Below are 20,821 nucleotides of genomic sequence, written 5' to 3'. Positions count from 1 at the left end.
ACAGTATATGTGTGATGTTCCTTTTCAAACCACTAAAAGTAAACAGGAAATGGTAGTGGTTTTCTTTACTTCTATTTCTAGTTGTATAGGCGTCTGAGAAGAAGAAGCTCACAGAGCCTCACTGCTGTGGAAGTTTCACATTTTAACATGGACTTATAAGGCATCAGTCATGCACCTGGACCATAACCTCTGGTCTTACTTTACACCATATCAAATGTCTTTAATTTGTGTAAATACACAATTACTAATACATGTCATGTATACTGAATAAGCATGCACTAGAGAGGGATTGAAGTTGTACAGCATATATGACACGTCTACAGTATCAATTGCAGTTAAAGAAGGTCATGTACTGCAAGCACAATCTTGTCCGCTAAATTGAAATTGACTTAAGGGAGGACGGGACGACTACTGTATGTCACCTAACACGTTTCGTCTATAGGTTATAGGTACTGAAGAGCTGTCTTTCAATCCGAAACAAACAACCAAACCAGATTTGTATAAAATAAAGATTTATTGTTTAAAACCATGTACAGAAAGCGGAACTAAATCCCCAAATAAAAACAGATCCCAAGTTAAAATAAAATGGAATAAAACCCCCAGACATTGAGGTGTGCACAGGCCCCTAAAATAATGAAACAAAAAGGTACCACCACGGCACTTGCTGCAGTACGCTGTCCACACCACTGGGTCTCGACCCAGTGGCAAGTCACCAGTAGCAGTTGCGATATGGGTGTTATGGGTTATCAGTACTCAGTCACCAGGCAGGCAGAGTTGTATTGCTCTGTCACAGTGGTTACTTTTGCTGTATAGCACCCTGCTTTCCCGGCCTGTGTTTCACATCCGCTTGCATCTGTGAACCATCTCTGCTTGCTTCTCTCACCTCTCTGGTGCTGGAGTAGTTACTTTGAAAGCGTAACTTGTACAGTTCCAAGTAACTCACCCATGGCAGTAACTTGATTAAGATACAGTTATACACCCTGGAGAAATGTAACTTGTAAAGTTTCAAGTTACATAGAAAAAGTAACTTGAGTTACTTTTTTTCAGCGTAAAAAGAGAATGTACATTTGGTGTACATGAAACTAAATATAATATCCTACAAAAAAGTCACATACCAACAGAAATATGCCTCTCAACTGAGTTTTATATTTTATTTAAAAAAGGTTGACATTTTCTTTAGTAAACATCTGTGTTCCTAAAATAAAGTAAAAAAAAAATAAGAAAGTTATGATCTGTTGAGGACACTGTTACATGAGTCATGACATTATCGTCAGTCTTATCACATCTTTATGCATATTAACTAAACTGTTATAAGACATTTGATCGTAACAGTAAAACTATACTTTACTGTAAAAATAAATTGGGCCTATGCCTCTCAACTGAGTTTTATACTTTTATTTAACAAAGGTTGACATTTTCTTTTGTAAACATCTGTGTTCCTAAAATAAACTTTCACAAAAAAAGAGGATCTGTTGAGGATACAATACATTAGTCATGACATTTGATCTTCAATTTGATCACATCTCAATTGTAAAACTGTGACTTAACTGTAAAAAAGAGAAAAAGACTGGTGCCTTGTATAGTGATACTGTACACCTTTGCTATACATATTAATTAAACTGTTACATGACATTCATTGTCAATCTTAACAAGACTTAAATGTAAAACTATAACTTATCTTGTAACTTGAGCCAAAAATGACCCAAAAAGTATCTCACTTGACGAGTTACAGAAATATGAATGTAACTCAGTTACCAACAAGTTACAGCAAAATGTAACTTAGTTACGTAACTCAGTTACATGTAACGTTAACTTCCCCAACACACACACATTTTTGGATTGGATTATTGTGCTTATTATTATTGCTACTTTTTTGTGTATGTGATTGTGATATGATCTACCGGACACATTTCAGTTGTTTTACTTAGTCATACTTCTCCTTTGTAATCTTTTTTTTCATCAGTTGCCTCCCATAGAGTAAGAAGTTGTGCCAAAAGTTTCACAAGCCTGAGGCTGTGCCATACAATACTGCATTACAAAACAGACCATAGGGGTCTGGTCACATATAGATAGATGTCATGCTGCGGCCCTTTAGTTTGTATTTAATGTATTTGTTAATATACAGACTGATCATCTGAGGGTGCTTTAACATTTTATTTTTAAATAAAACTTTATTTTAAATTCCCATTCTAATTCTTTTTTTTTAATTAATATTTTTATTGGAAGTTTAGGCATAGTCACATCAGAACATATATATATATATATCCTATTCTCGATATAAGATACAATTCTTCTTGCCTGCTTCCATATATGATTTTTTTCTAGGCATCTAGCATCTAGGCATGGGCATGCATGATCTGTGCACTATGAATTACATGGAAGTCTATGGAGACTGAGGCATCCTGGTACTTGGGCAGCCATTTTGAAAAAGCAGCGAATGCGTTAATAGTAGAAAAGAATATGTAAAACTTCAAATTGAGTTGTTCTACTTTCAATGTTTTAATTGGGCTCCTTAAAAATGCATTGTTTGTTTTCAGTGTCTATAATTAAAGTAGCTACAGGCCTATTCACACTGAGCACTATATACGTATAACTTTTACAAATCTTATGTATATATATATATGTGTGTGTGTGTGTGTGTGTGTGTGTGTGTGTGTGTGTGTGTGTGTGTGTGTGTGTGTGTGTGTGTGTGTGTAAACACCTTTGACACAATCTAATTGTCTCAATAGAAGAGCAGGAAAACTAAACACAATCATCTCAATTGTTAGATTGTAACATACACTACCATTCAGATTAGTAATAAAATGTGATTTTATTGGCCAAGCAAAGTGGGCCTGCATAAATACAAGTGTTAACTAGCTGAAACTCTGGAGTCTCAGGTGATCATAGCTGAAACCTCAGAACAATAGCCACACATTAGCAACCATAACTACAGATAGCCACCCATTAGCTAACAGAAACTGCTTATGTAAATGCTGGAATGTTGGAATGTTAAAAAGGTAATCTCTTTCACTTCAAATTGCATAAATTAGCTATTGTTCATAACAACTGTAGTTATAGAACTGACTGCCAACAGACTGAAAAACAATGCTGGTATAACAGCCATTCACACTGAGTGTAATAGTTTGGAAAATTGTTTGAAAATGTTCACTCTGTGTGTGTGTGTGTGTGTGTGTGTGTGTGTGTGTGTGTGTGTGTGTGTGTGTGTGTGTGTGTGTGTGTGTGTGTGTGTGTGTGTGTGTGTGTGTGTGTGCATATGTATATGCATATGTTTATATATACACACATATGTTTATTTCATATATATATATGTATATATATATATATATATATATATATATATATATATATATATATATATATATACATATATATATACATATATACATATATATGCACACTTAATGGCACTTAGCTGGATGTGTGTGCGTGTGCGCTGGCTGCAGCCCAGCTCAAGTCACCTTTTGACCAATGTGGCCCTCAACCCAAAATGAGTTTGACACCCCTGGCGTAGATTGATTACATCCATGGTAACGATATTCAAGGTAAGTTAGGTTGCAACCTTACTGTGTACAAATACTTGCTATCTGTGCAGTGCTTGCTCCACCATCATATTAACTATTTGTTGTTAGATTGTTCCTGATTAATATGCAAAAATAACAGTAACAGTGTAACCTAACTACCATGAATATTGTGGATGTACCCTTCTATTTAATCCTTTTGGGGATGTTGATGTTGTCATCTGCCCATTTGTCGATTTGGTCAAAAGAAAATGGTTGAATAGAACTCATATTTTGGGACCATCGCTCCATTGTTCACAATGGTTTGTAATGCAGGCTGCTATCCCAGGAAGTAATGTGATCCAAGATGGCCGCGGTGTGAATAAGGTCTATGGACCAGAGCTAGTTCTTACCCATATAAGTAGGCCTAAGAAGAAGAAAAAAAGTAAAACAAAGGTTTCTAGGTTTTTCTAACAGTACAGAAGATTTTGAACATGCATCTTTGCAATCTGGTGAATATCATTAATACACTAAACATTGGTTGGTATTGGTAATAAAGTACAAACAAGGTAATGCACCAGTTCACATTGACCGTGGAACAACAAGGACGTTTCAGGGAGATATGCATGAGCTGATGCACATATGAAATGAAAGAGTATTTGATTCATTTCATATCATGTGCATCAGCTCATGCATGTCTCCCTGAACAATACCCTGCCCGTGGTCCTTCGTCAGGACCAGCAAAAACACATTAATTATAAATGAATACATTTGCAAAAACACTTCATGATTACTTTCATGGCTTCATCAGAAGGTAACAAAATACAAGTTGTGTTTTTGTCTCACCCGACAGTGGTATCCATAATTGACTGAGAGATCCAGTTAAGTCAGGCCCTAACCGTAGGCTATAATGTGTTTTGCAAATCATTGCATGAGACGAGTATTTGATAAAACCACTTGTGGGCTGGGTGATATCATGACACGTTTCCTATAGCAGTCATATAGACCAGCCCAGCAGCTTAAGTCATGACACGTTTCCTATAGCAGTCATATAGACCAGCCCGGCAGCTTAAGTCGTTTTTTTTTTGAAGAATTGTTAACTTTGTGATACAAGCACCACATTTTGCACAAAGTTTCCCTGTACCTACATTATCCAAAAAGCAAGTAGCCACTCAAAGAAATGCAATATGGGCACCATTTTTCCAAAAAAGGTTGGGGTCCGATTGAATTTACTATACAGGAAAAGAATACAAAAAATAAATCTGCTTTAGTAGCATGTGAGGGGTCAAACTAGGGGTTTTTCATGAATCTGAATCCATCCATCGCCCCCCCCGCCCCCCAAAAAATTCAATTCTATACTGTACTAGAGTAAGGTTTAATAAAATCCACTACAGTGGACCCTGATAATGCATTCAGTAATCTAGGAAATGTTTTAGTTTTATTTATTTTCAATGTATTTACACACCTACCTTATCCCAAAGGGGAACCTCAGTTTCAGTTTAACCCAGCTGAATGCTGCCCCCCGCGGAGGGGTGAGCAATCAGGGGTTAGGTTAGGTGTACTGCTCAGGGACAGATTGTTGACCTGGACTGGAATCATACCTGCGACAATCAGGGGCTCTGGTTCCCCAGGCAGGCTAACAAACCACTCAGCTATGGCCGCTGGTATTTTTGGGGTGCCATGACATTGTTCCGACTCCGACATCCCATTAGTCCGATGCTGGTGAATGCTAACCTGGTAATACGATGTTGGACTTATGGGCAGTCCCCATTTTCGGACAGAGGAATTAAAGACATTATCATCATTATAAGCAGTCCTTTGAGGACGCTTATGTTTCAATTCCAAGAGAGGAATAAGTCAGTCCGATATCTCATTACTTTGACTACGTGGCTATGCTTGCGGTTAGGGTTAGAGATATAGTTTGTAATGGGGAGAGTCGGACGAACGCAACGTCGGAGTAATGCGTGTCGGAACAACGTTACGCACCCGTGTTGTTGGTATGGCATTCTCACCATAAATAGGTTGTAACCCCAAAAAGACATTGGTCATGTTTGTGCTCTTCATTCACTAGAGCCCTGTGTATGTAGCAACAGTACCAACTTCATCAAATTATGAGATTTGTGTGAAATGTGATACATGACAAATTACTGATTACTGATTGAATTTATTACACCAATTCATGTAGATGCAAGTAAATGCCACTAGTTAACCAAGCAGGATGTTGATACGTTTCTTGCACACTCACAGTACAGAATTAGTAACACAGTGATCTCAATAAACTATTTTAAGACAAAAAATTGCCTCCTGCATTGCTAGCAGGGAAACCTGATAGATATGAATTATGATACATAATTGTATGATTTGTGTATGAGGCTCATATGAACATAAGGTTATATTATGAACTGAACTTACAGTATAGGAGACCATGGTTTTGGTGGTACTGTGAGTTCAGGCTAATGGATTACAGGTCATCGCAACTTTGGTTGCCCTGACTACGAAATCAGGTTTTGTACTGTATGTCACTAGTGGAAAATTACCAATACTCTACGTGTCTGTCTTCTTGTTATGATCTGGGAACGAATCAATAAGTCCCACGATCTTACATGTCATATACTGTATCCTTATATACTGTATGTTAACTTCCATTTTGGAAGAGAGAGAATTATCAAGCTGCCACCAGGATGGTTATGCTCACTGTTTGTCTCCTTGTCTGACTCTCTTCAAATACAGCAATTGATTGATAGTCCTTTGGCTCGTCTCTTATTTTGGTTATGGATTTATCCATATCCATATTTATTTAACTTTATTAATAATTTAGATAACAAAACCAACAAGCGATAAATTTGATCCTTATTCATAGATGATACATTTCTTACAGAATAGCTGCCTGCAGAGCTGATGCTATACAATGTAAAGAATTGGTGGTCTTGCATTTCAAATAATATTGCAGGAAATGGTGGGGACATTGACACTACAGTATATGTGTGATGTTCCTTTTCAAACCACTAAAAGTAAACAGGAAATGGTAGTGGTTTTCTTTACGTCTATTTCTAGTTGTATAGGCGTCTGAGAAGAAGAAGCTCACAGAGCCTCACTGCTGTGGAAGTTTCACATTTTAACATGGACTTATAAGGCATCAGTCATGCACCTGGACCATAACCTCTGGTCTTACTTTACACCATATCAAATGTCTTTAATTTGTGTAAATACACAATTACTAATACATGTCATGTATACTGAATAAGCATGCACTAGAGAGGGATTGAAGTTGTACAGCATATATGACACGTCTACAGTATCAATTGCAGTTAAAGAAGGTCATGTACTGCAAGCACAATCTTGTCCGCTAAATTGAAATTGACTTAAGGGAGGACGGGACGACTACTGTATGTCACCTAACACGTTTCGTCTATAGGTTATAGGTACTGAAGAGCTGTCTTTCAATCCGAAACAAACAACCAAACCAGATTTGTATAAAATAAAGATTTATTGTTTAAAACCATGTACAGAAAGCGGAACTAAATCCCCAAATAAAAACAGATCCCAAGTTAAAATAAAATGGAATAAAACCCCCAGACATTGAGGTGTGCACAGGCCCCTAAAATAATGAAACAAAAAGGTACCACCACGGCACTTGCTGCAGTACGCTGTCCACACCACTGGGTCTCGACCCAGTGGCAAGTCACCAGTAGCAGTTGCGATATGGGTGTTATGGGTTATCAGTACTCAGTCACCAGGCAGGCAGAGTTGTATTGCTCTGTCACAGTGGTTACTTTTGCTGTATAGCACCCTGCTTTCCCGGCCTGTGTTTCACATCCGCTTGCATCTGTGAACCATCTCTGCTTGCTTCTCTCACCTCTCTGGTGCTGGAGTAGTTACTTTGAAAGCGTAACTTGTACAGTTCCAAGTAACTCACCCATGGCAGTAACTTGATTAAGATACAGTTATACACCCTGGAGAAATGTAACTTGTAAAGTTTCAAGTTACATAGAAAAAGTAACTTGAGTTACTTTTTTTCAGCGTAAAAAGAGAATGTACATTTGGTGTACATGAAACTAAATATAATATCCTACAAAAAAGTCACATACCAACAGAAATATGCCTCTCAACTGAGTTTTATATTTTATTTAAAAAAGGTTGACATTTTCTTTAGTAAACATCTGTGTTCCTAAAATAAAGTAAAAAAAAAATAAGAAAGTTATGATCTGTTGAGGACACTGTTACATGAGTCATGACATTATCGTCAGTCTTATCACATCTTTATGCATATTAACTAAACTGTTATAAGACATTTGATCGTAACAGTAAAACTATACTTTACTGTAAAAATAAATTGGGCCTATGCCTCTCAACTGAGTTTTATACTTTTATTTAACAAAGGTTGACATTTTCTTTTGTAAACATCTGTGTTCCTAAAATAAACTTTCACAAAAAAAGAGGATCTGTTGAGGATACAATACATTAGTCATGACATTTGATCTTCAATTTGATCACATCTCAATTGTAAAACTGTGACTTAACTGTAAAAAAGAGAAAAAGACTGGTGCCTTGTATAGTGATACTGTACACCTTTGCTATACATATTAATTAAACTGTTACATGACATTCATTGTCAATCTTAACAAGACTTAAATGTAAAACTATAACTTATCTTGTAACTTGAGCCAAAAATGACCCAAAAAGTATCTCACTTGACGAGTTACAGAAATATGAATGTAACTCAGTTACCAACAAGTTACAGCAAAATGTAACTTAGTTACGTAACTCAGTTACATGTAACGTTAACTTCCCCAACACACACACATTTTTGGATTGGATTATTGTGCTTATTATTATTGCTACTTTTTTGTGTATGTGATTGTGATATGATCTACCGGACACATTTCAGTTGTTTTACTTAGTCATACTTCTCCTTTGTAATCTTTTTTTTCATCAGTTGCCTCCCATAGAGTAAGAAGTTGTGCCAAAAGTTTCACAAGCCTGAGGCTGTGCCATACAATACTGCATTACAAAACAGACCATAGGGGTCTGGTCACATATAGATAGATGTCATGCTGCGGCCCTTTAGTTTGTATTTAATGTATTTGTTAATATACAGACTGATCATCTGAGGGTGCTTTAACATTTTATTTTTAAATAAAACTTTATTTTAAATTCCCATTCTAATTCTTTTTTTTTTAATTAATATTTTTATTGGAAGTTTAGGCATAGTCACATCAGAACATATATATATATATATCCTATTCTCGATATAAGATACAATTCTTCTTGCCTGCTTCCATATATGATTTTTTTCTTAAACAGCAAACAAAAACATATATTTACATAAAGAAACAAAATCAAATACAAGAAAAGTAAAATAATAATAATAAAGAAATAAGGGAAAGAGAGAGAGAGAGAGAGAGAAAGAGAGAGGGGGGGGGGGGCTCAGTCAGTCAGTGGATGGGGATCTGATGGATCTGATTCTTGAAAAAGAACGCTATATTAATTAATTAACTAATTAATTATACAAGTTTATGGAGAGACACACAAGCAGAAAAACTAAATAGGAGTCTGGTCATGGGTGATAGGAAGAAGCCAGTTAGGGCTATCACAAAAATCAGTTCACGAACAACAAGCAGAAAGCGGCATCTCATTTCTGACCCCTTCCATAAGGAGCCAAGACTTCCCCCAGCTCTTTCTCCCACTTGTTGAATTGTGGCATGACAATGAGGTACATGCTATTGGAGACTTGTTCCATGATGGGGCTCGAATGTCTTTTCTGCAGTCACAATTTAATAACCCTAAAGTACAGTTCTATGGATACTGCTTAACTCTACTTCATGTAGCAGTGTGTAACTAACTGGGGAAAGGGCGCTATTTGATTTAATTGTATTTTATTCATATTACCGTATTTAAATATTAATTTATTTTCATTGCTCATTTAAAAAAATATATATATATACAATTCAATAAAGATCTAGGTCAGGATATTGGGAGTGGCGGGGCAACGACCTACAGTAGTAAGTTAACTTCTATTGCTCAACTGCAAAAACAGTAGGCAGAGATGTGTGAAATAAGGCTCACAATGTTCATGTGTGCAAAGAACAAAATAGTGGTCACAGTCAAGTGGCTGTCTAATATATAATATCCCTGTATATCTCTCCATTAACTTTGTTTGTGTTTATATGTGTGTGCATGTATGACTATGTCACAGACTACAAAACTCAACCATTACAAAGTTACTTCATACAGCAGTGGACCTTTCATCCACACTGGTGGTCTGTGAGTAAATAGACCCTGTTCTGACTCTGTCCTCAGGGATGAGGGTCTTCAAAACCTTACATAGCCTACATGGAGCCCTGTTCACCAACCTCAGAAGGTTCCTCCTGAACTTCTCCCCTACAAAAACATACAGGATGGGGTTGATGCAGCTGTGAGAGTAAGCAATGGCCTCTGTGACTTGTAAAGCCAATGTTATTGCCTTGCTGCTTTCACATGCTGTATAGACTCCATATAACTCCAAAGCTTTGAAGAAAGAAGCAACGTTATAGGGCATCCAGCAGCAGAAAAACACGGCTACAACTACAAGGACCAAACGGATGGCATGTTTCTTGGATGATTGGCAGTGCACAAGCCTCCAAATGATCTGGCTGTAGCAGAAACACATGATGACCATCGGAATCAGCAAGCCAAGAATGTTCATTTTGAAAAGGCCGAAGATACTCCAGTAGTGCCTTTTGTTTGCTGCATTGTCCTCGTACAAAGGAGCACAGAATAACATTGTTGTATCATCCCTTGGAGCCTCCTGTACCTGAAGAAAACCTAGATCTGGAAACGAGGCAAGGAATCCAGCCACCCACGTAACAGCAGCTGCAATCATTCCAAAAGTGCGCGTTCGTGTTTTTAATGCATAAATTGCCAGCACTATAGCCAGATACCGGTCAATGCTCATCAGGGTGATGAAAAAGATCCCGCAGTAAAAGCCAATATGGTAAGCACCGAGGACCACCTTGCACATAACATCCCCAAACAGCCACTGGTCCCGGGCTTGGTGGGCTAGGAAGGGAAGGGAGCATACTAGCAGAAGGTCAGCAAAGGCCAGGTTGAAGAGGCAAACATCGGTCATGTTACGGAGACGCACCCCACAGAATATCACCCAGAGGACAAGTACATTTCCTAGAAGACCCAGGATGAAGAAGATGGAGTAGAGCAGTGGGAGAAAGTAGGACCCATGACGATCGTATGCACACAATCCGTAGTCGCCATCACCATAGTCCTCATAATAATATTCTGTTGTTTCTGAACTGACAGCAGTTGAGCTGAGAGAGAAATTGGATGATAAGAACAGTGTTGTAATGAAAAGTGTATTAGATAAGTTAAAAACGACATAGGCCTATAAAATAGCATGACTACATTTCACCTTCTTCATCTTTGTTTATTTTTAAATTATGTCCCAGCTTCACCTGAACTGCACACACAAGCGCATCTTCTTTGCTGGACTAACAGCAGCAAAGAAGATGGTGGCTACGAGGTGGAAACATCCTCATACCGTAACTTTTCGCCAATGGGCTCTAACTTTTTTAATGTATGTTCTTGCATAGCAGATAAGCTTAACAGCCAATCGTTGATTTGTTCAATGTATTTTCTCTGTGTTTGTATTGGAACTTTGGTCCCCTCAGTGATACATTTATGTCAAGTTTTGGGTCATCTGCATAGCTTTGGTTTTGTTGTCCATAATCTGAGCCAGTGGGAGCATGTAGATATTGAACAGAAGTCAGAGTCAAAAAATTGGAGCCTTGCAGAACTCTGCCAGCAAGTCACTTCAGTTTCTAGATCAGTTTCTAGATCCATAGAGCAAAACAACTAACTAGGATCAGGCAAGGAATGAAAGGCAGGGCAGAGTTTATACAGGCTGATGAGACTCCAATCTACAATCTAGCCTCCACACAACTGTCTCCACTCAGATAATCAAACACAGAGAGAGACTAGAAGATGTGCTCCCGGGGCGCCTGGTGGCCTAGTGGACCAGGCGCATACCATATAGGCATTGCCATTTCGGCATCAATGCCTGTCGGCGACGCAGGTTCGATTCCCGATTCGAGCAACCTTTGCTGCATGTCACTCCCTGTCTCTCCCCCATTTCCTGTCAGTCTACTGTCCTATCCAATAAAGGCAAAAAGCCCAGAAACAAATCTTAAAAAAAAAAAAAAAAGGTGCTCCTACCGGCACTCTTTGGAAGCCAATCTTAGCCAATGAGGATGGAATATGACAAATCTGACAGACCTGTTTGGTTTAATTACTATAGAGATTACTGTGTACCGATTTGCTTGTTTGAACAAAATCTGTACGAGTAACATACGTAGGCTATATACGTGTACCGGTATATACAGGGTGAAAATAGTCTCTGCCATGCCTTCGGGCTGGTGGAGACAATTAGGAAGAACTAAGGCATGGGGGCAAATGTAGCATTTTAATATTACAAAGAAACAGAACAGTAAGAATGTTTTTTTTTTCTTTCTCCAAGCTATATTATGGGATTGAGTCATTTAAACCTTGCGCAGGAAATGTGTCTCATCTCTGTTTATCATCATCACCCCCCTTTTAGACATGAGGCTGATTCTAATAATCCGGACCAAAGTATGATGCTATACTACAGTATATATAGCAACAACTACACACAGAGGTGTTCCTGGCTTGACATGTGTATAGGTCTTCCAGGTCTAAATGGGCTAAAAACTAAAAGTAAAGAAATAGTAGATTTTTATGTCAAACAATAGTAAAAATGCTCATCTGACAGTGCTGTTGATAAAATAACTTGTGGTGCTGTCCATCATTTACTGTGCTGTAAAGATACCAGGCCAAAACAAAAACCTATATATGTTTCGTTTTTATTTTTCATTTTTCATAGGAATACATTCTCAATGTTTCTATATCATATCCAGTTCAGTTGTGCTCTGTAATATCTGTTATGCAATGTGTTTTTGCTTGTGGGAAGTGCAACCACACAACACCTCCTATGGGCTGATCTATAGGTTTGCTACTGATATGTGTTATGGGCTACTGAATGCATGTAAAACACTGTAAGTCAAGACAGGTACGGCGAATGTTTGTGTGAGATCATCAATGCATGGTCCATAAATCTACACATGAGGTATACTGTATGTACAAAGGGATTGCACTTGTTTTAAATAGAAAAATGAATGCAAAAATATATTTGCAATGTTTGTTAAGTGGACCTGCAAAACCACATTTGCAACATGTGCAAATAACCACACACACACACACACACACACACACACACACACACACACACACACACGTGCACACACGCACACGCACTCACACACGCACGCGCACGCACACACACACACACACACACACACACACACACACACACACACACACACACACACACACAAACACACACACACACACAAACACACACACACACACACACACACACACACACACACACACACACACACACACACACACACGTGCACACACGCACACGCACTCACACACGCACGCGCACGCACACACACACACACACACACACACACACACACACACACACACACACACACACACACACAAACACACACACACACACACAAACACACACACACACACACAAACACACACACACACACACACACACACACACACACACACACACACACACACACACACACACACACACACACACATTCCTTCCACTGTGGCGGTTAAGAGTGCTAAAAGGGTTTTCCTTTTAAGTTAAAACAAGAAACAGTGTGATGTTCAAATGTGTTGCTTTTTATTTTATTTTACAAGGAAGTCATAATCATAATTCATGCAAAAATTCAAAAATCTATAATCAACATATACTTAACTGTACTGTAGCTGCTTTTAAAGCTTTCTTTGCAGTATTGAATGAAATAACTATTTACAATTTTATACATTTCAATAAGCATTTGGCAGACGCTCTTATCTAAGCAAGATACAGACTACAGTAATCACATACTGTACATACATATTCTTTTTACTTTATCTTTATTCAAGACGTTTCAAATTTTTCTCAGTAAGAAATAAGAAAAAAAATATATATATATATATATATATACACATGTATATACAGCATACCACATAAAGGATATGGCAGGAAATAAGGTCACAGGCCTGGTCTGCATCCAGCCATGCACTACAACCCGCGGGTACAGCAAATACATATTTCTTTAATAGACAAAGGCTTCACTAATCTGGATCTTTTTCTAAACTCAGATTTTCGTACACCCGCATAGAAAAATATCTAGGTCCTCACGACAAAAATATCTAGTAAAAAAAAAAGAATCCATGCCTACACAGATCCACTGAATCGGATATTTTTGAAAATCTTAACTTGTTTATCCGGTTACAAAAAGATCCGGTTTAGCGGCCGAAATCTCCAGCTTTGTGTGGCTGCAAGCCCCAATCGCACAACAAAATGTGCGATTTGAAAAAGATCCATATGCGTGTAGCCAGCACCTTATTCTCAATAGCAGGATGTTTTTATCATTTGAAGTGAAACTGCTCACTACAAGTTTGCCACACTCATAAGTGTGACAAAGAAAACGATAAATAACCTCTACAGGAGCTCTCTATCCTGCGTTCTGCGCCATACTCTATCCAGCCAGAAGTCCCTTTTTTCAAGTTTGAAGGATTTCTGAATGTATTTGTTGTGTAAAACATTATGCCCACCAGAGTAAAGGTTGTGAGTGCATGAATATAGAGTAACTAGACTATACAACTCAAACATTGCTTACACTGTCACTTCATACAGGAGTGGACCTTTCATCCATGGTCTGTGAAAAAACAGACCCTCTTCTGACAGCAGAGGACCTCTCATCCACACTGGTGGTCTGTGAAAAAACAGACCCTCTTCTGATTCTGTCATCAGGGATGAGGGTCTTCAAAACCTTACACAGCCTACATGGAGACCTGTTCACCAACCTCAGGAGGTGCCTCCTGAACTTCTCCCCTACAAAAACATACAGGATGGGGTTGATGCAGCTGTGAGAGTAAGCAATGGCCTCTGTGACTTGTAAAGCCAATAAGATTGCCTTGCTGCTTTCACATTCTGTATAGACTCCATTTAACTCCAGAGCTTTGAAGAAAGCCACAACGTTATAGGGCATCCAGCAGCAGAAAAACACGGCTACAACTACAAGGACCAAACGGATGGCATGTTTCTTGGATGATTGGCAGTGCACAAGCCTCCAAATGATCTGGCTGTAGCAGAAACACATGATGACCATCGGAATCAGCAAGCCAAGAATGTTCATTTTGAAAAGGCTGAAGATACTCCAGTAGTGCCTTGACCTTGTGTATGCATCTGCTGTGGCATAATTGTCCATCTTGGTGTCTTCGTATGAAGGAGCACAGTATGGAATTGTTGATTTATGTACCTGAAGAAAAGCTAGATCAGGAAACGAGGCGAGAAATCCAGCAACCCATGTAACAGCAGCTGCAATCATTCCAAAGGCACGTGTTCGTGTTTTTAGTGCATATACTGCCAGCACTATAGCCAGGTACCGGTCAATGCTCATCAGGGTGATGAAAAAGATCCCGCAGTAAAAGCCAATATGGTAAGCACCGAGGACCACCTTGCACATGACATCTCCAAACAGCCACTGGTCCCGGGCTTGGTGGGCTAGGAAGGGAAGGGAGCATACTAGCAGAAGGTCAGCAAAGGCCAGGTTGAAGAGGCAAACATCGGTCATGCTGCGGAGACGCACCCCACAGAATATGACCCAGAGGACAAGCACATTTCCTAGAAAACCCAGGATGAAGAAGATGGAGTAGAGCAGTGGGAGAAAGTAGGACCCATGACGGTTGTATACACACAACCCGTAGTCTATATCGGGGTAGTCAGAATAGTCGTAGTATTCCTCAGTGGTAGGTGGTGAGCTAAGAGAGAGAGAAATTGCGGGATAAGAGTAGGGATTAGGTGCATTTTCATAAACAAAGGTTTGAGTATACATGATCAGGTCTGTTTAGGCATGAAAACAATAGAATAAGATAACATGAGTAGAGGTAGGACATATTAATAATAATAATAATAATAAGACTCATAATAAGAGATATATTCTGAAAAGTGCTTTTTGAGTGTGACTCTCTATTTTCATCACCTCTATTTAAAGATAAAAAATGAATTTAAGGTTAAAATTAAGTTTGAAGTTACAATGGGTTTGTATAGGAAGGGGCGTGTGACGTGTCAGACAAAAAGTATGATCAAATATTTAAAAACTGAATCAAGCAACTTAATAACAGTTTGGGGTGCACACAAAAGCCAGAGTAGAGTGAAAATGACCCCAAACATTTATAAGTGAAATATCCCTTTAAAGTCAAACAATAGTGAAAAGTCTCACCTGGCATTGCTGTTGATAAAATAGATTGAGGTGTTGTCCATCATTGACTGATGTGCTCTGTCAAGTTACCAGGCCAAAACAAATAGATATTCTCCAATTCAGTTGAGCTTTGTAACTTTCTATTGTGTATCTGCATGCGCTTGCAGAATACGTTGTTAGTATTACCACTTCCTATGGTGGGTTGATCCAGGTGGGTTCTCAAACTTTCCAGACCACTTGAGAAAATGTGAAGATACCTTGTATACACTTATACTGTATGTTGGTTTGTTTACTGTTGAGTGAGAAAACGACTTTGCACATTATTAAGCAAATCATTTGGGGACCCCAACAAATTATTTGGGAGGGGGGTCCACAGTTTGTGAACCACTGGGTTGATCTATGTGTGTTATACTGTAGGTTATGTTTGAATGCATTTAAAATGCTGGAAGGTGGAGTAAATGTTTCCGTTACATCATGCAATGCATGCCCCATAAATCTTCATACAAGAATTATATGCTTATTTTGAATAGATACCGGTACATGCATGTAATGTTACTCAAATTAAAGATCTACAAAGTGGAACGTGCAAAGATGCACTTGCAACATGTGCACCCCCCCCCCCCCCCCCCCCCCCCTCCTACCAATGGTTTGTGTGTTTGTTGAAATGCGAATTGTTTCCTGTAACTGCTGTGGCTTTCATCAGAAGCATATGAATGCTTGTAGTTACGTCCATCACTGACTGTGCTGTGTTGAGATACAATGCGAAGGCAAAGAGATCTTAATCTATTGTATGTCCAGTTCAGTTCTGTTAGCCATCTACAGTAGTATTTTTGCTTGTGTGTAGAAGTGAAATGTTATGACCACAAAAACAAGTTATTTTGAAAATAGCAGATGTTGATGCAACTTTTCACAGTTTTTTGTTGGTTCCTTCCCCTGAAATGTAGTTCCTTCTTGGGGTCCTCTTGTCTTTTCAACCGCGTCTTTACAATCAGTAACTTAAAGGTTGTTGCTGGTGTTTGAACCGAACAGCTGATAAATATCATAGGTTTCCAGATCATTTCGCTATTTTCTCCAGATGGTTTTATGCTGTTTGGTGGACTTTATTTAATGTTGCAACTTGCAACCTGTCGCAGCGGAATTAACCCATTGCAGGTCGTTGTGGTTTGGGGATTCTGTTGCAAGTTGTTGCAGTTGCAACTTGTTGCATTACAAATCACAAGTGTGGACAGGGCTTAACTATTTTACACAACCCTAACCCATCTGTTTGGCTTGATTTGAAGTGAACAGATCACTTTGACCCCAAACAAAAAAGGTGTTTTGCCAGCACGTTTCCTTTGCATGTACTTTTATTCACAGATAGGCACAGCCAAACCACAAACACGTCTTCCTCAGTGTGATAATGAAATACAGAAGTCAGTAAACATGCCTAGTCATCACTCTCAACACTTAGGAATAGGTCTACCCCTTTTAAGAAAGGACTCAGCTCTAATTAATTATATATGTACAATATGTATACAAAAATAGAAAATACCAAAAGGTTAAACAACAACAACATAAAGTTAAGATATACATTATTGAATACAAAAGGTCTATTTCCTATTCACACTAAAAGCCTCTCCATACTTTGACCGAAACCGCCGTTTTCGGTCAAAAGGTCCTTTTCTACCATAAAATTATATCCCTCAGGATTTCTGAAAAGCATTGGACCGAACGAGAGTTCGGAAATTTGCACGTCGGAAAACACAACTCACCGAACATTTCGGTCGAAGTATGGAGAGGCCTTAACAGGACTTGTACAGTATGTGCTATGCTGTACAAGTGGTGCTTGAAAGTTTGTCAACCCTTTAGAATGTTCTATATTTCGACATAATTATGACCTATAAACATGCTGTGTTGGAACCCTATGGTTGTTATCCCGTGAGTGTTACTGCACACCAGAGTTAGTGAGTAGGGTCACATCATCATGCTCCAGTGGTGTACGGTAACTAAGTGTGTTTACACAAATACTGTACAATTTTGAGATAGTTTTTACTTTACTGGAGTATTACCAGTATTCTGTACTTTTACTTCTACTCCACTACATCTCAGAGGCAAATATTGTTTACTACACTTAGTACACTACATTTATTTGAAAACTTTAGATACTAGTTACTTTGTAGATTTTGATTATTATTACAAAACATACATTACCCACTTCAGCCCTATATGCATTTCGACCATTTGAAAATAGCCGATCTACAAGCTCACAATGCATTGACACATTGTGAGCTTGTAGATCTGCTACAGTATTTTCAAAAGATTTCTTTGACATTTTATACATTTGAAAAGTTGTGAAATGGGACATTATGCATAATGAGTAGACTACTTTCTACTTTTTGTATTTTACCGTATTTTCCGGACTATAAGGCGCACTTAAAAGCCTTTAATTTTCTCAAAAAACTACAGTGCGCCTTATAGTCCAGTGCGCCTTATATATGGATCATTCATTGACATTGACATTCCCTTTAGCACAGCTCCATCTGTTTGATGCATAACGCAACAGTAGCGTCTATTATGTGTGCCTTATAGTCAGGTGCGCCTTATATATGAAAACAGTTTGAAAATAGACCATTCATTGACAGTGCGCCTTATAGTCAGGTGCGCCTTATAGTCCAGAAAATACTGTAATACATTTTGATACAAATACGTTTGTACTTTTAGGCTGCCCTCACACCAAAATACCTATGAGAGTGGAATCCGCGTTCCTCCAATACATTTCAATGATAAGGGAGCGTTTTTTGCAGAAATCCTCTGCTGGCATGAAACTGCTTCACTCTCATTGAAATGCATTGGCGGAACGCGGATTCCACTCTCATAGGTATTTTGGTGTGAGGGCAGCCTTAGTAAGTAAAATTTGAATACTGGTACTTTGACTCGTAACAGAGTATTTCTACATTGCAGTAGGCTATTGATACTTTTACTTAAGTAAAAAATGGGTATACTTTTTCCACTACTGGGTAATTCCTGCTCTCCCATTGTAGGTTCACCTGCTGCGGTTTGTTTTAGATTATTATTTTTTTTAGCCTCTTGTCAAACCAGCTAGGGTCACATTGATGCAGAAATATAGAAAATTATAAAAGGTTCACAAACTTTGTACAAATCATATTTTCAGTTCTCAGCTTGCCAGCCAGGGTAATACCAGGGGCGTCACACCAAATTCTGGGCCCTGGGTACAAGGATTCACTGCGGGCCCCCCCATGAATGTTAACAATTGAAAAATAGCAGATATACAAGCTCACAGAGTTGCAAGCTGCAAGCTTGTAGATCTGCTATTTTTGAAAAATCGTGAAAATGTGTGCCAAGAAATCTATGTTTCCATGTCAGCGATGCCCCCCCCCCCCCCCCATCTCAAAATATTTAGTTCCAGGGACCCCCCAGAAGCAAAATTTGAGTTACAAATGTTCACTTAAAAAATACATAGGCTATATTCAAAGATTTGCGCACATTTTCACGACTTTTCAAAAATAGCTAAAGTTACTAGGGCTCCTCCACCTTGGGCCCCGGTAACTCAGTCCAACTTTCCTACCCCTTGTGATGCCCCTGGCCAGGGTAATAACACCACACATCAACTCACAGGTGTATTGGAGGTTTCATTTTCTGACCTGGTAACATCCTGCCTGCTGAACTGCTTGAAGAGTTTGTATCTAGACAACACACCCGTCAGGGACTTTCTAAACTTCTCCCCCACAAAGGCATAGATTATTGGATTTACGCAGCAGTGAGCCAGTGCAATGGATTCTGTCACAGTCAATGCAGAGTTGATCATATGTGAGGCCTGGCAGTTATTTAGGATATCGAACAGCTGTAGAGTCTGGAGGAAGACTATGACATTGTAAGGAACCCAGCAGACAATGAACACGCAAACAATGGTGAATATCAGTTTCATGGCTCTGTTTTTCTTTGAATTCCTGGACCTCTGCACCACAACTAGGATTCTCATATAACAGAAGGTCATGATAGGAAGGCTCACAAAGAGCCCCACTGTGTTCTCTCCAAAGTTTCGGAACATCTTCCACCGCGTCGCCGTCTCATCTGGGTACAAGCTCTGGCATGTCAAGGAGCTATTGTCGTACTCTTCCACCATGGTAGCAAATACCACTTGAGGAATTGTCATTATAATTGATATGACCCAAATAGTAACACTTGCCACAGCTCCGTAGCAGAGTGTTCTGGCCCTCATGGCTGCCACAGCATGAACGATGGCCAGGTAGCGGTCCACACTCATCAAGGTGACAAACAAGGTCCCGCTGTAGAAACGAAGCTGGTGAGAGTAGAGAGAATTAGAAATGAGTGCATGAAGGAAATGATGACTATAGTCTCAAAGGGACAATTGGGTAGTCACTTCACATAACGTTTGGGACCAAAATCTAGCAGCTCCATAATGATGTGATAATGGGACAAAAGCAGATATATATCACAGCTTCAGACCTTTTCTGAATTGTTAGGATCAATTCCAGAATTCTGCATTCATATGATCCAACCATCCAAGTTTTAAATGGTTAAAGTTTTACAAAGCAGGGTACTTCAGCATCAACACAGTTTTTAACCGAAGAATCCCGAAATGCTTCAATTATTATATTGATCAACATCAAGAGCAGAATCAAATAAATAGAGGAATAAAGTGTTCATTGTCTTTTGGTTCTTGTCATAGGCATTACTGTACCTGACAAAGCGATTAACACTTGTACCCTGCATGCAGCATTCCTATTCTGTGGAGGAATGTTTGCCAAAAATTGCTTTTTGCTCACAACGCATGTTACGAGTTGCGAGTTTGTAGATCACCTATTTTTTTGTCAAGGAGATTTGATTAATAGTGAAAAAAGAGCACTCCAAGTAATGTCAAGGACCCCCAAATTGATAGGACCCCCATCTGAAAAGGTTTTGTGCCAGGGACCCCTGGAAGACAAGACTTGTTCTATCAGAAAATTCTAA

The 20,821-nt window shown here is 38.8% G+C and overlaps 3 protein-coding genes across 6 annotated transcripts in view; all 3 read right to left on the bottom strand.

The window, feature by feature from the left end:
- Positions 1 to 9,726: 9,726 nt before the first annotated feature.
- On the bottom strand, positions 9,727 to 10,773 carry LOC308300404 (C-C chemokine receptor type 5-like; the record flags this gene model as incomplete). The annotated part of the gene is made up of 1 exon (XM_080744227.1): positions 9,727 to 10,773. The coding sequence occupies exon 1, from the start codon at positions 10,606 to 10,608 to the stop codon at positions 9,727 to 9,729; it is 882 nt and encodes a 293-aa protein (XP_080600353.1). The 5' UTR covers positions 10,609 to 10,773.
- Positions 10,774 to 14,275: 3,502 nt separating this feature from the next.
- LOC308300837 (C-C chemokine receptor type 8-like) lies at positions 14,276 to 15,312 on the bottom strand (the record flags this gene model as incomplete). The annotated part of the gene is made up of 1 exon (XM_080744734.1): positions 14,276 to 15,312. Exon 1 carries the CDS (start codon positions 15,221 to 15,223, stop codon positions 14,276 to 14,278), a length of 948 nt encoding a protein of 315 aa, XP_080600860.1. The 5' UTR covers positions 15,224 to 15,312.
- A 1,844-nt stretch (positions 15,313 to 17,156) lies between these two features.
- The window catches only part of LOC308300396 (C-C chemokine receptor type 5-like), a 16,154-nt gene continuing 12,489 nt past the window's right edge, over positions 17,157 to 20,821 (bottom strand). For all 4 annotated transcript variants that reach the window (XM_080744218.1, XM_080744215.1, XM_080744217.1 and 1 more), the window contains one exon: positions 17,157 to 20,150. In XM_080744218.1, the coding sequence (XP_080600344.1) occupies positions 19,455 to 20,150 (696 nt within the window). In that variant the 3' untranslated portion in view covers positions 17,157 to 19,454. The remainder of the gene's footprint in view (positions 20,151 to 20,821) is intronic.

This window comes from Nannobrachium achirus (assembly GCF_963921795.1).
Source record: "Nannobrachium achirus genome assembly, chromosome: 16".
Taxonomy (NCBI): Eukaryota; Metazoa; Chordata; class Actinopteri; order Myctophiformes; family Myctophidae; genus Nannobrachium; species Nannobrachium achirus.
The sequence above is the reverse complement of the archived record's forward strand: the minus strand, read 5'-3'. Positions and strand labels throughout refer to the sequence as shown.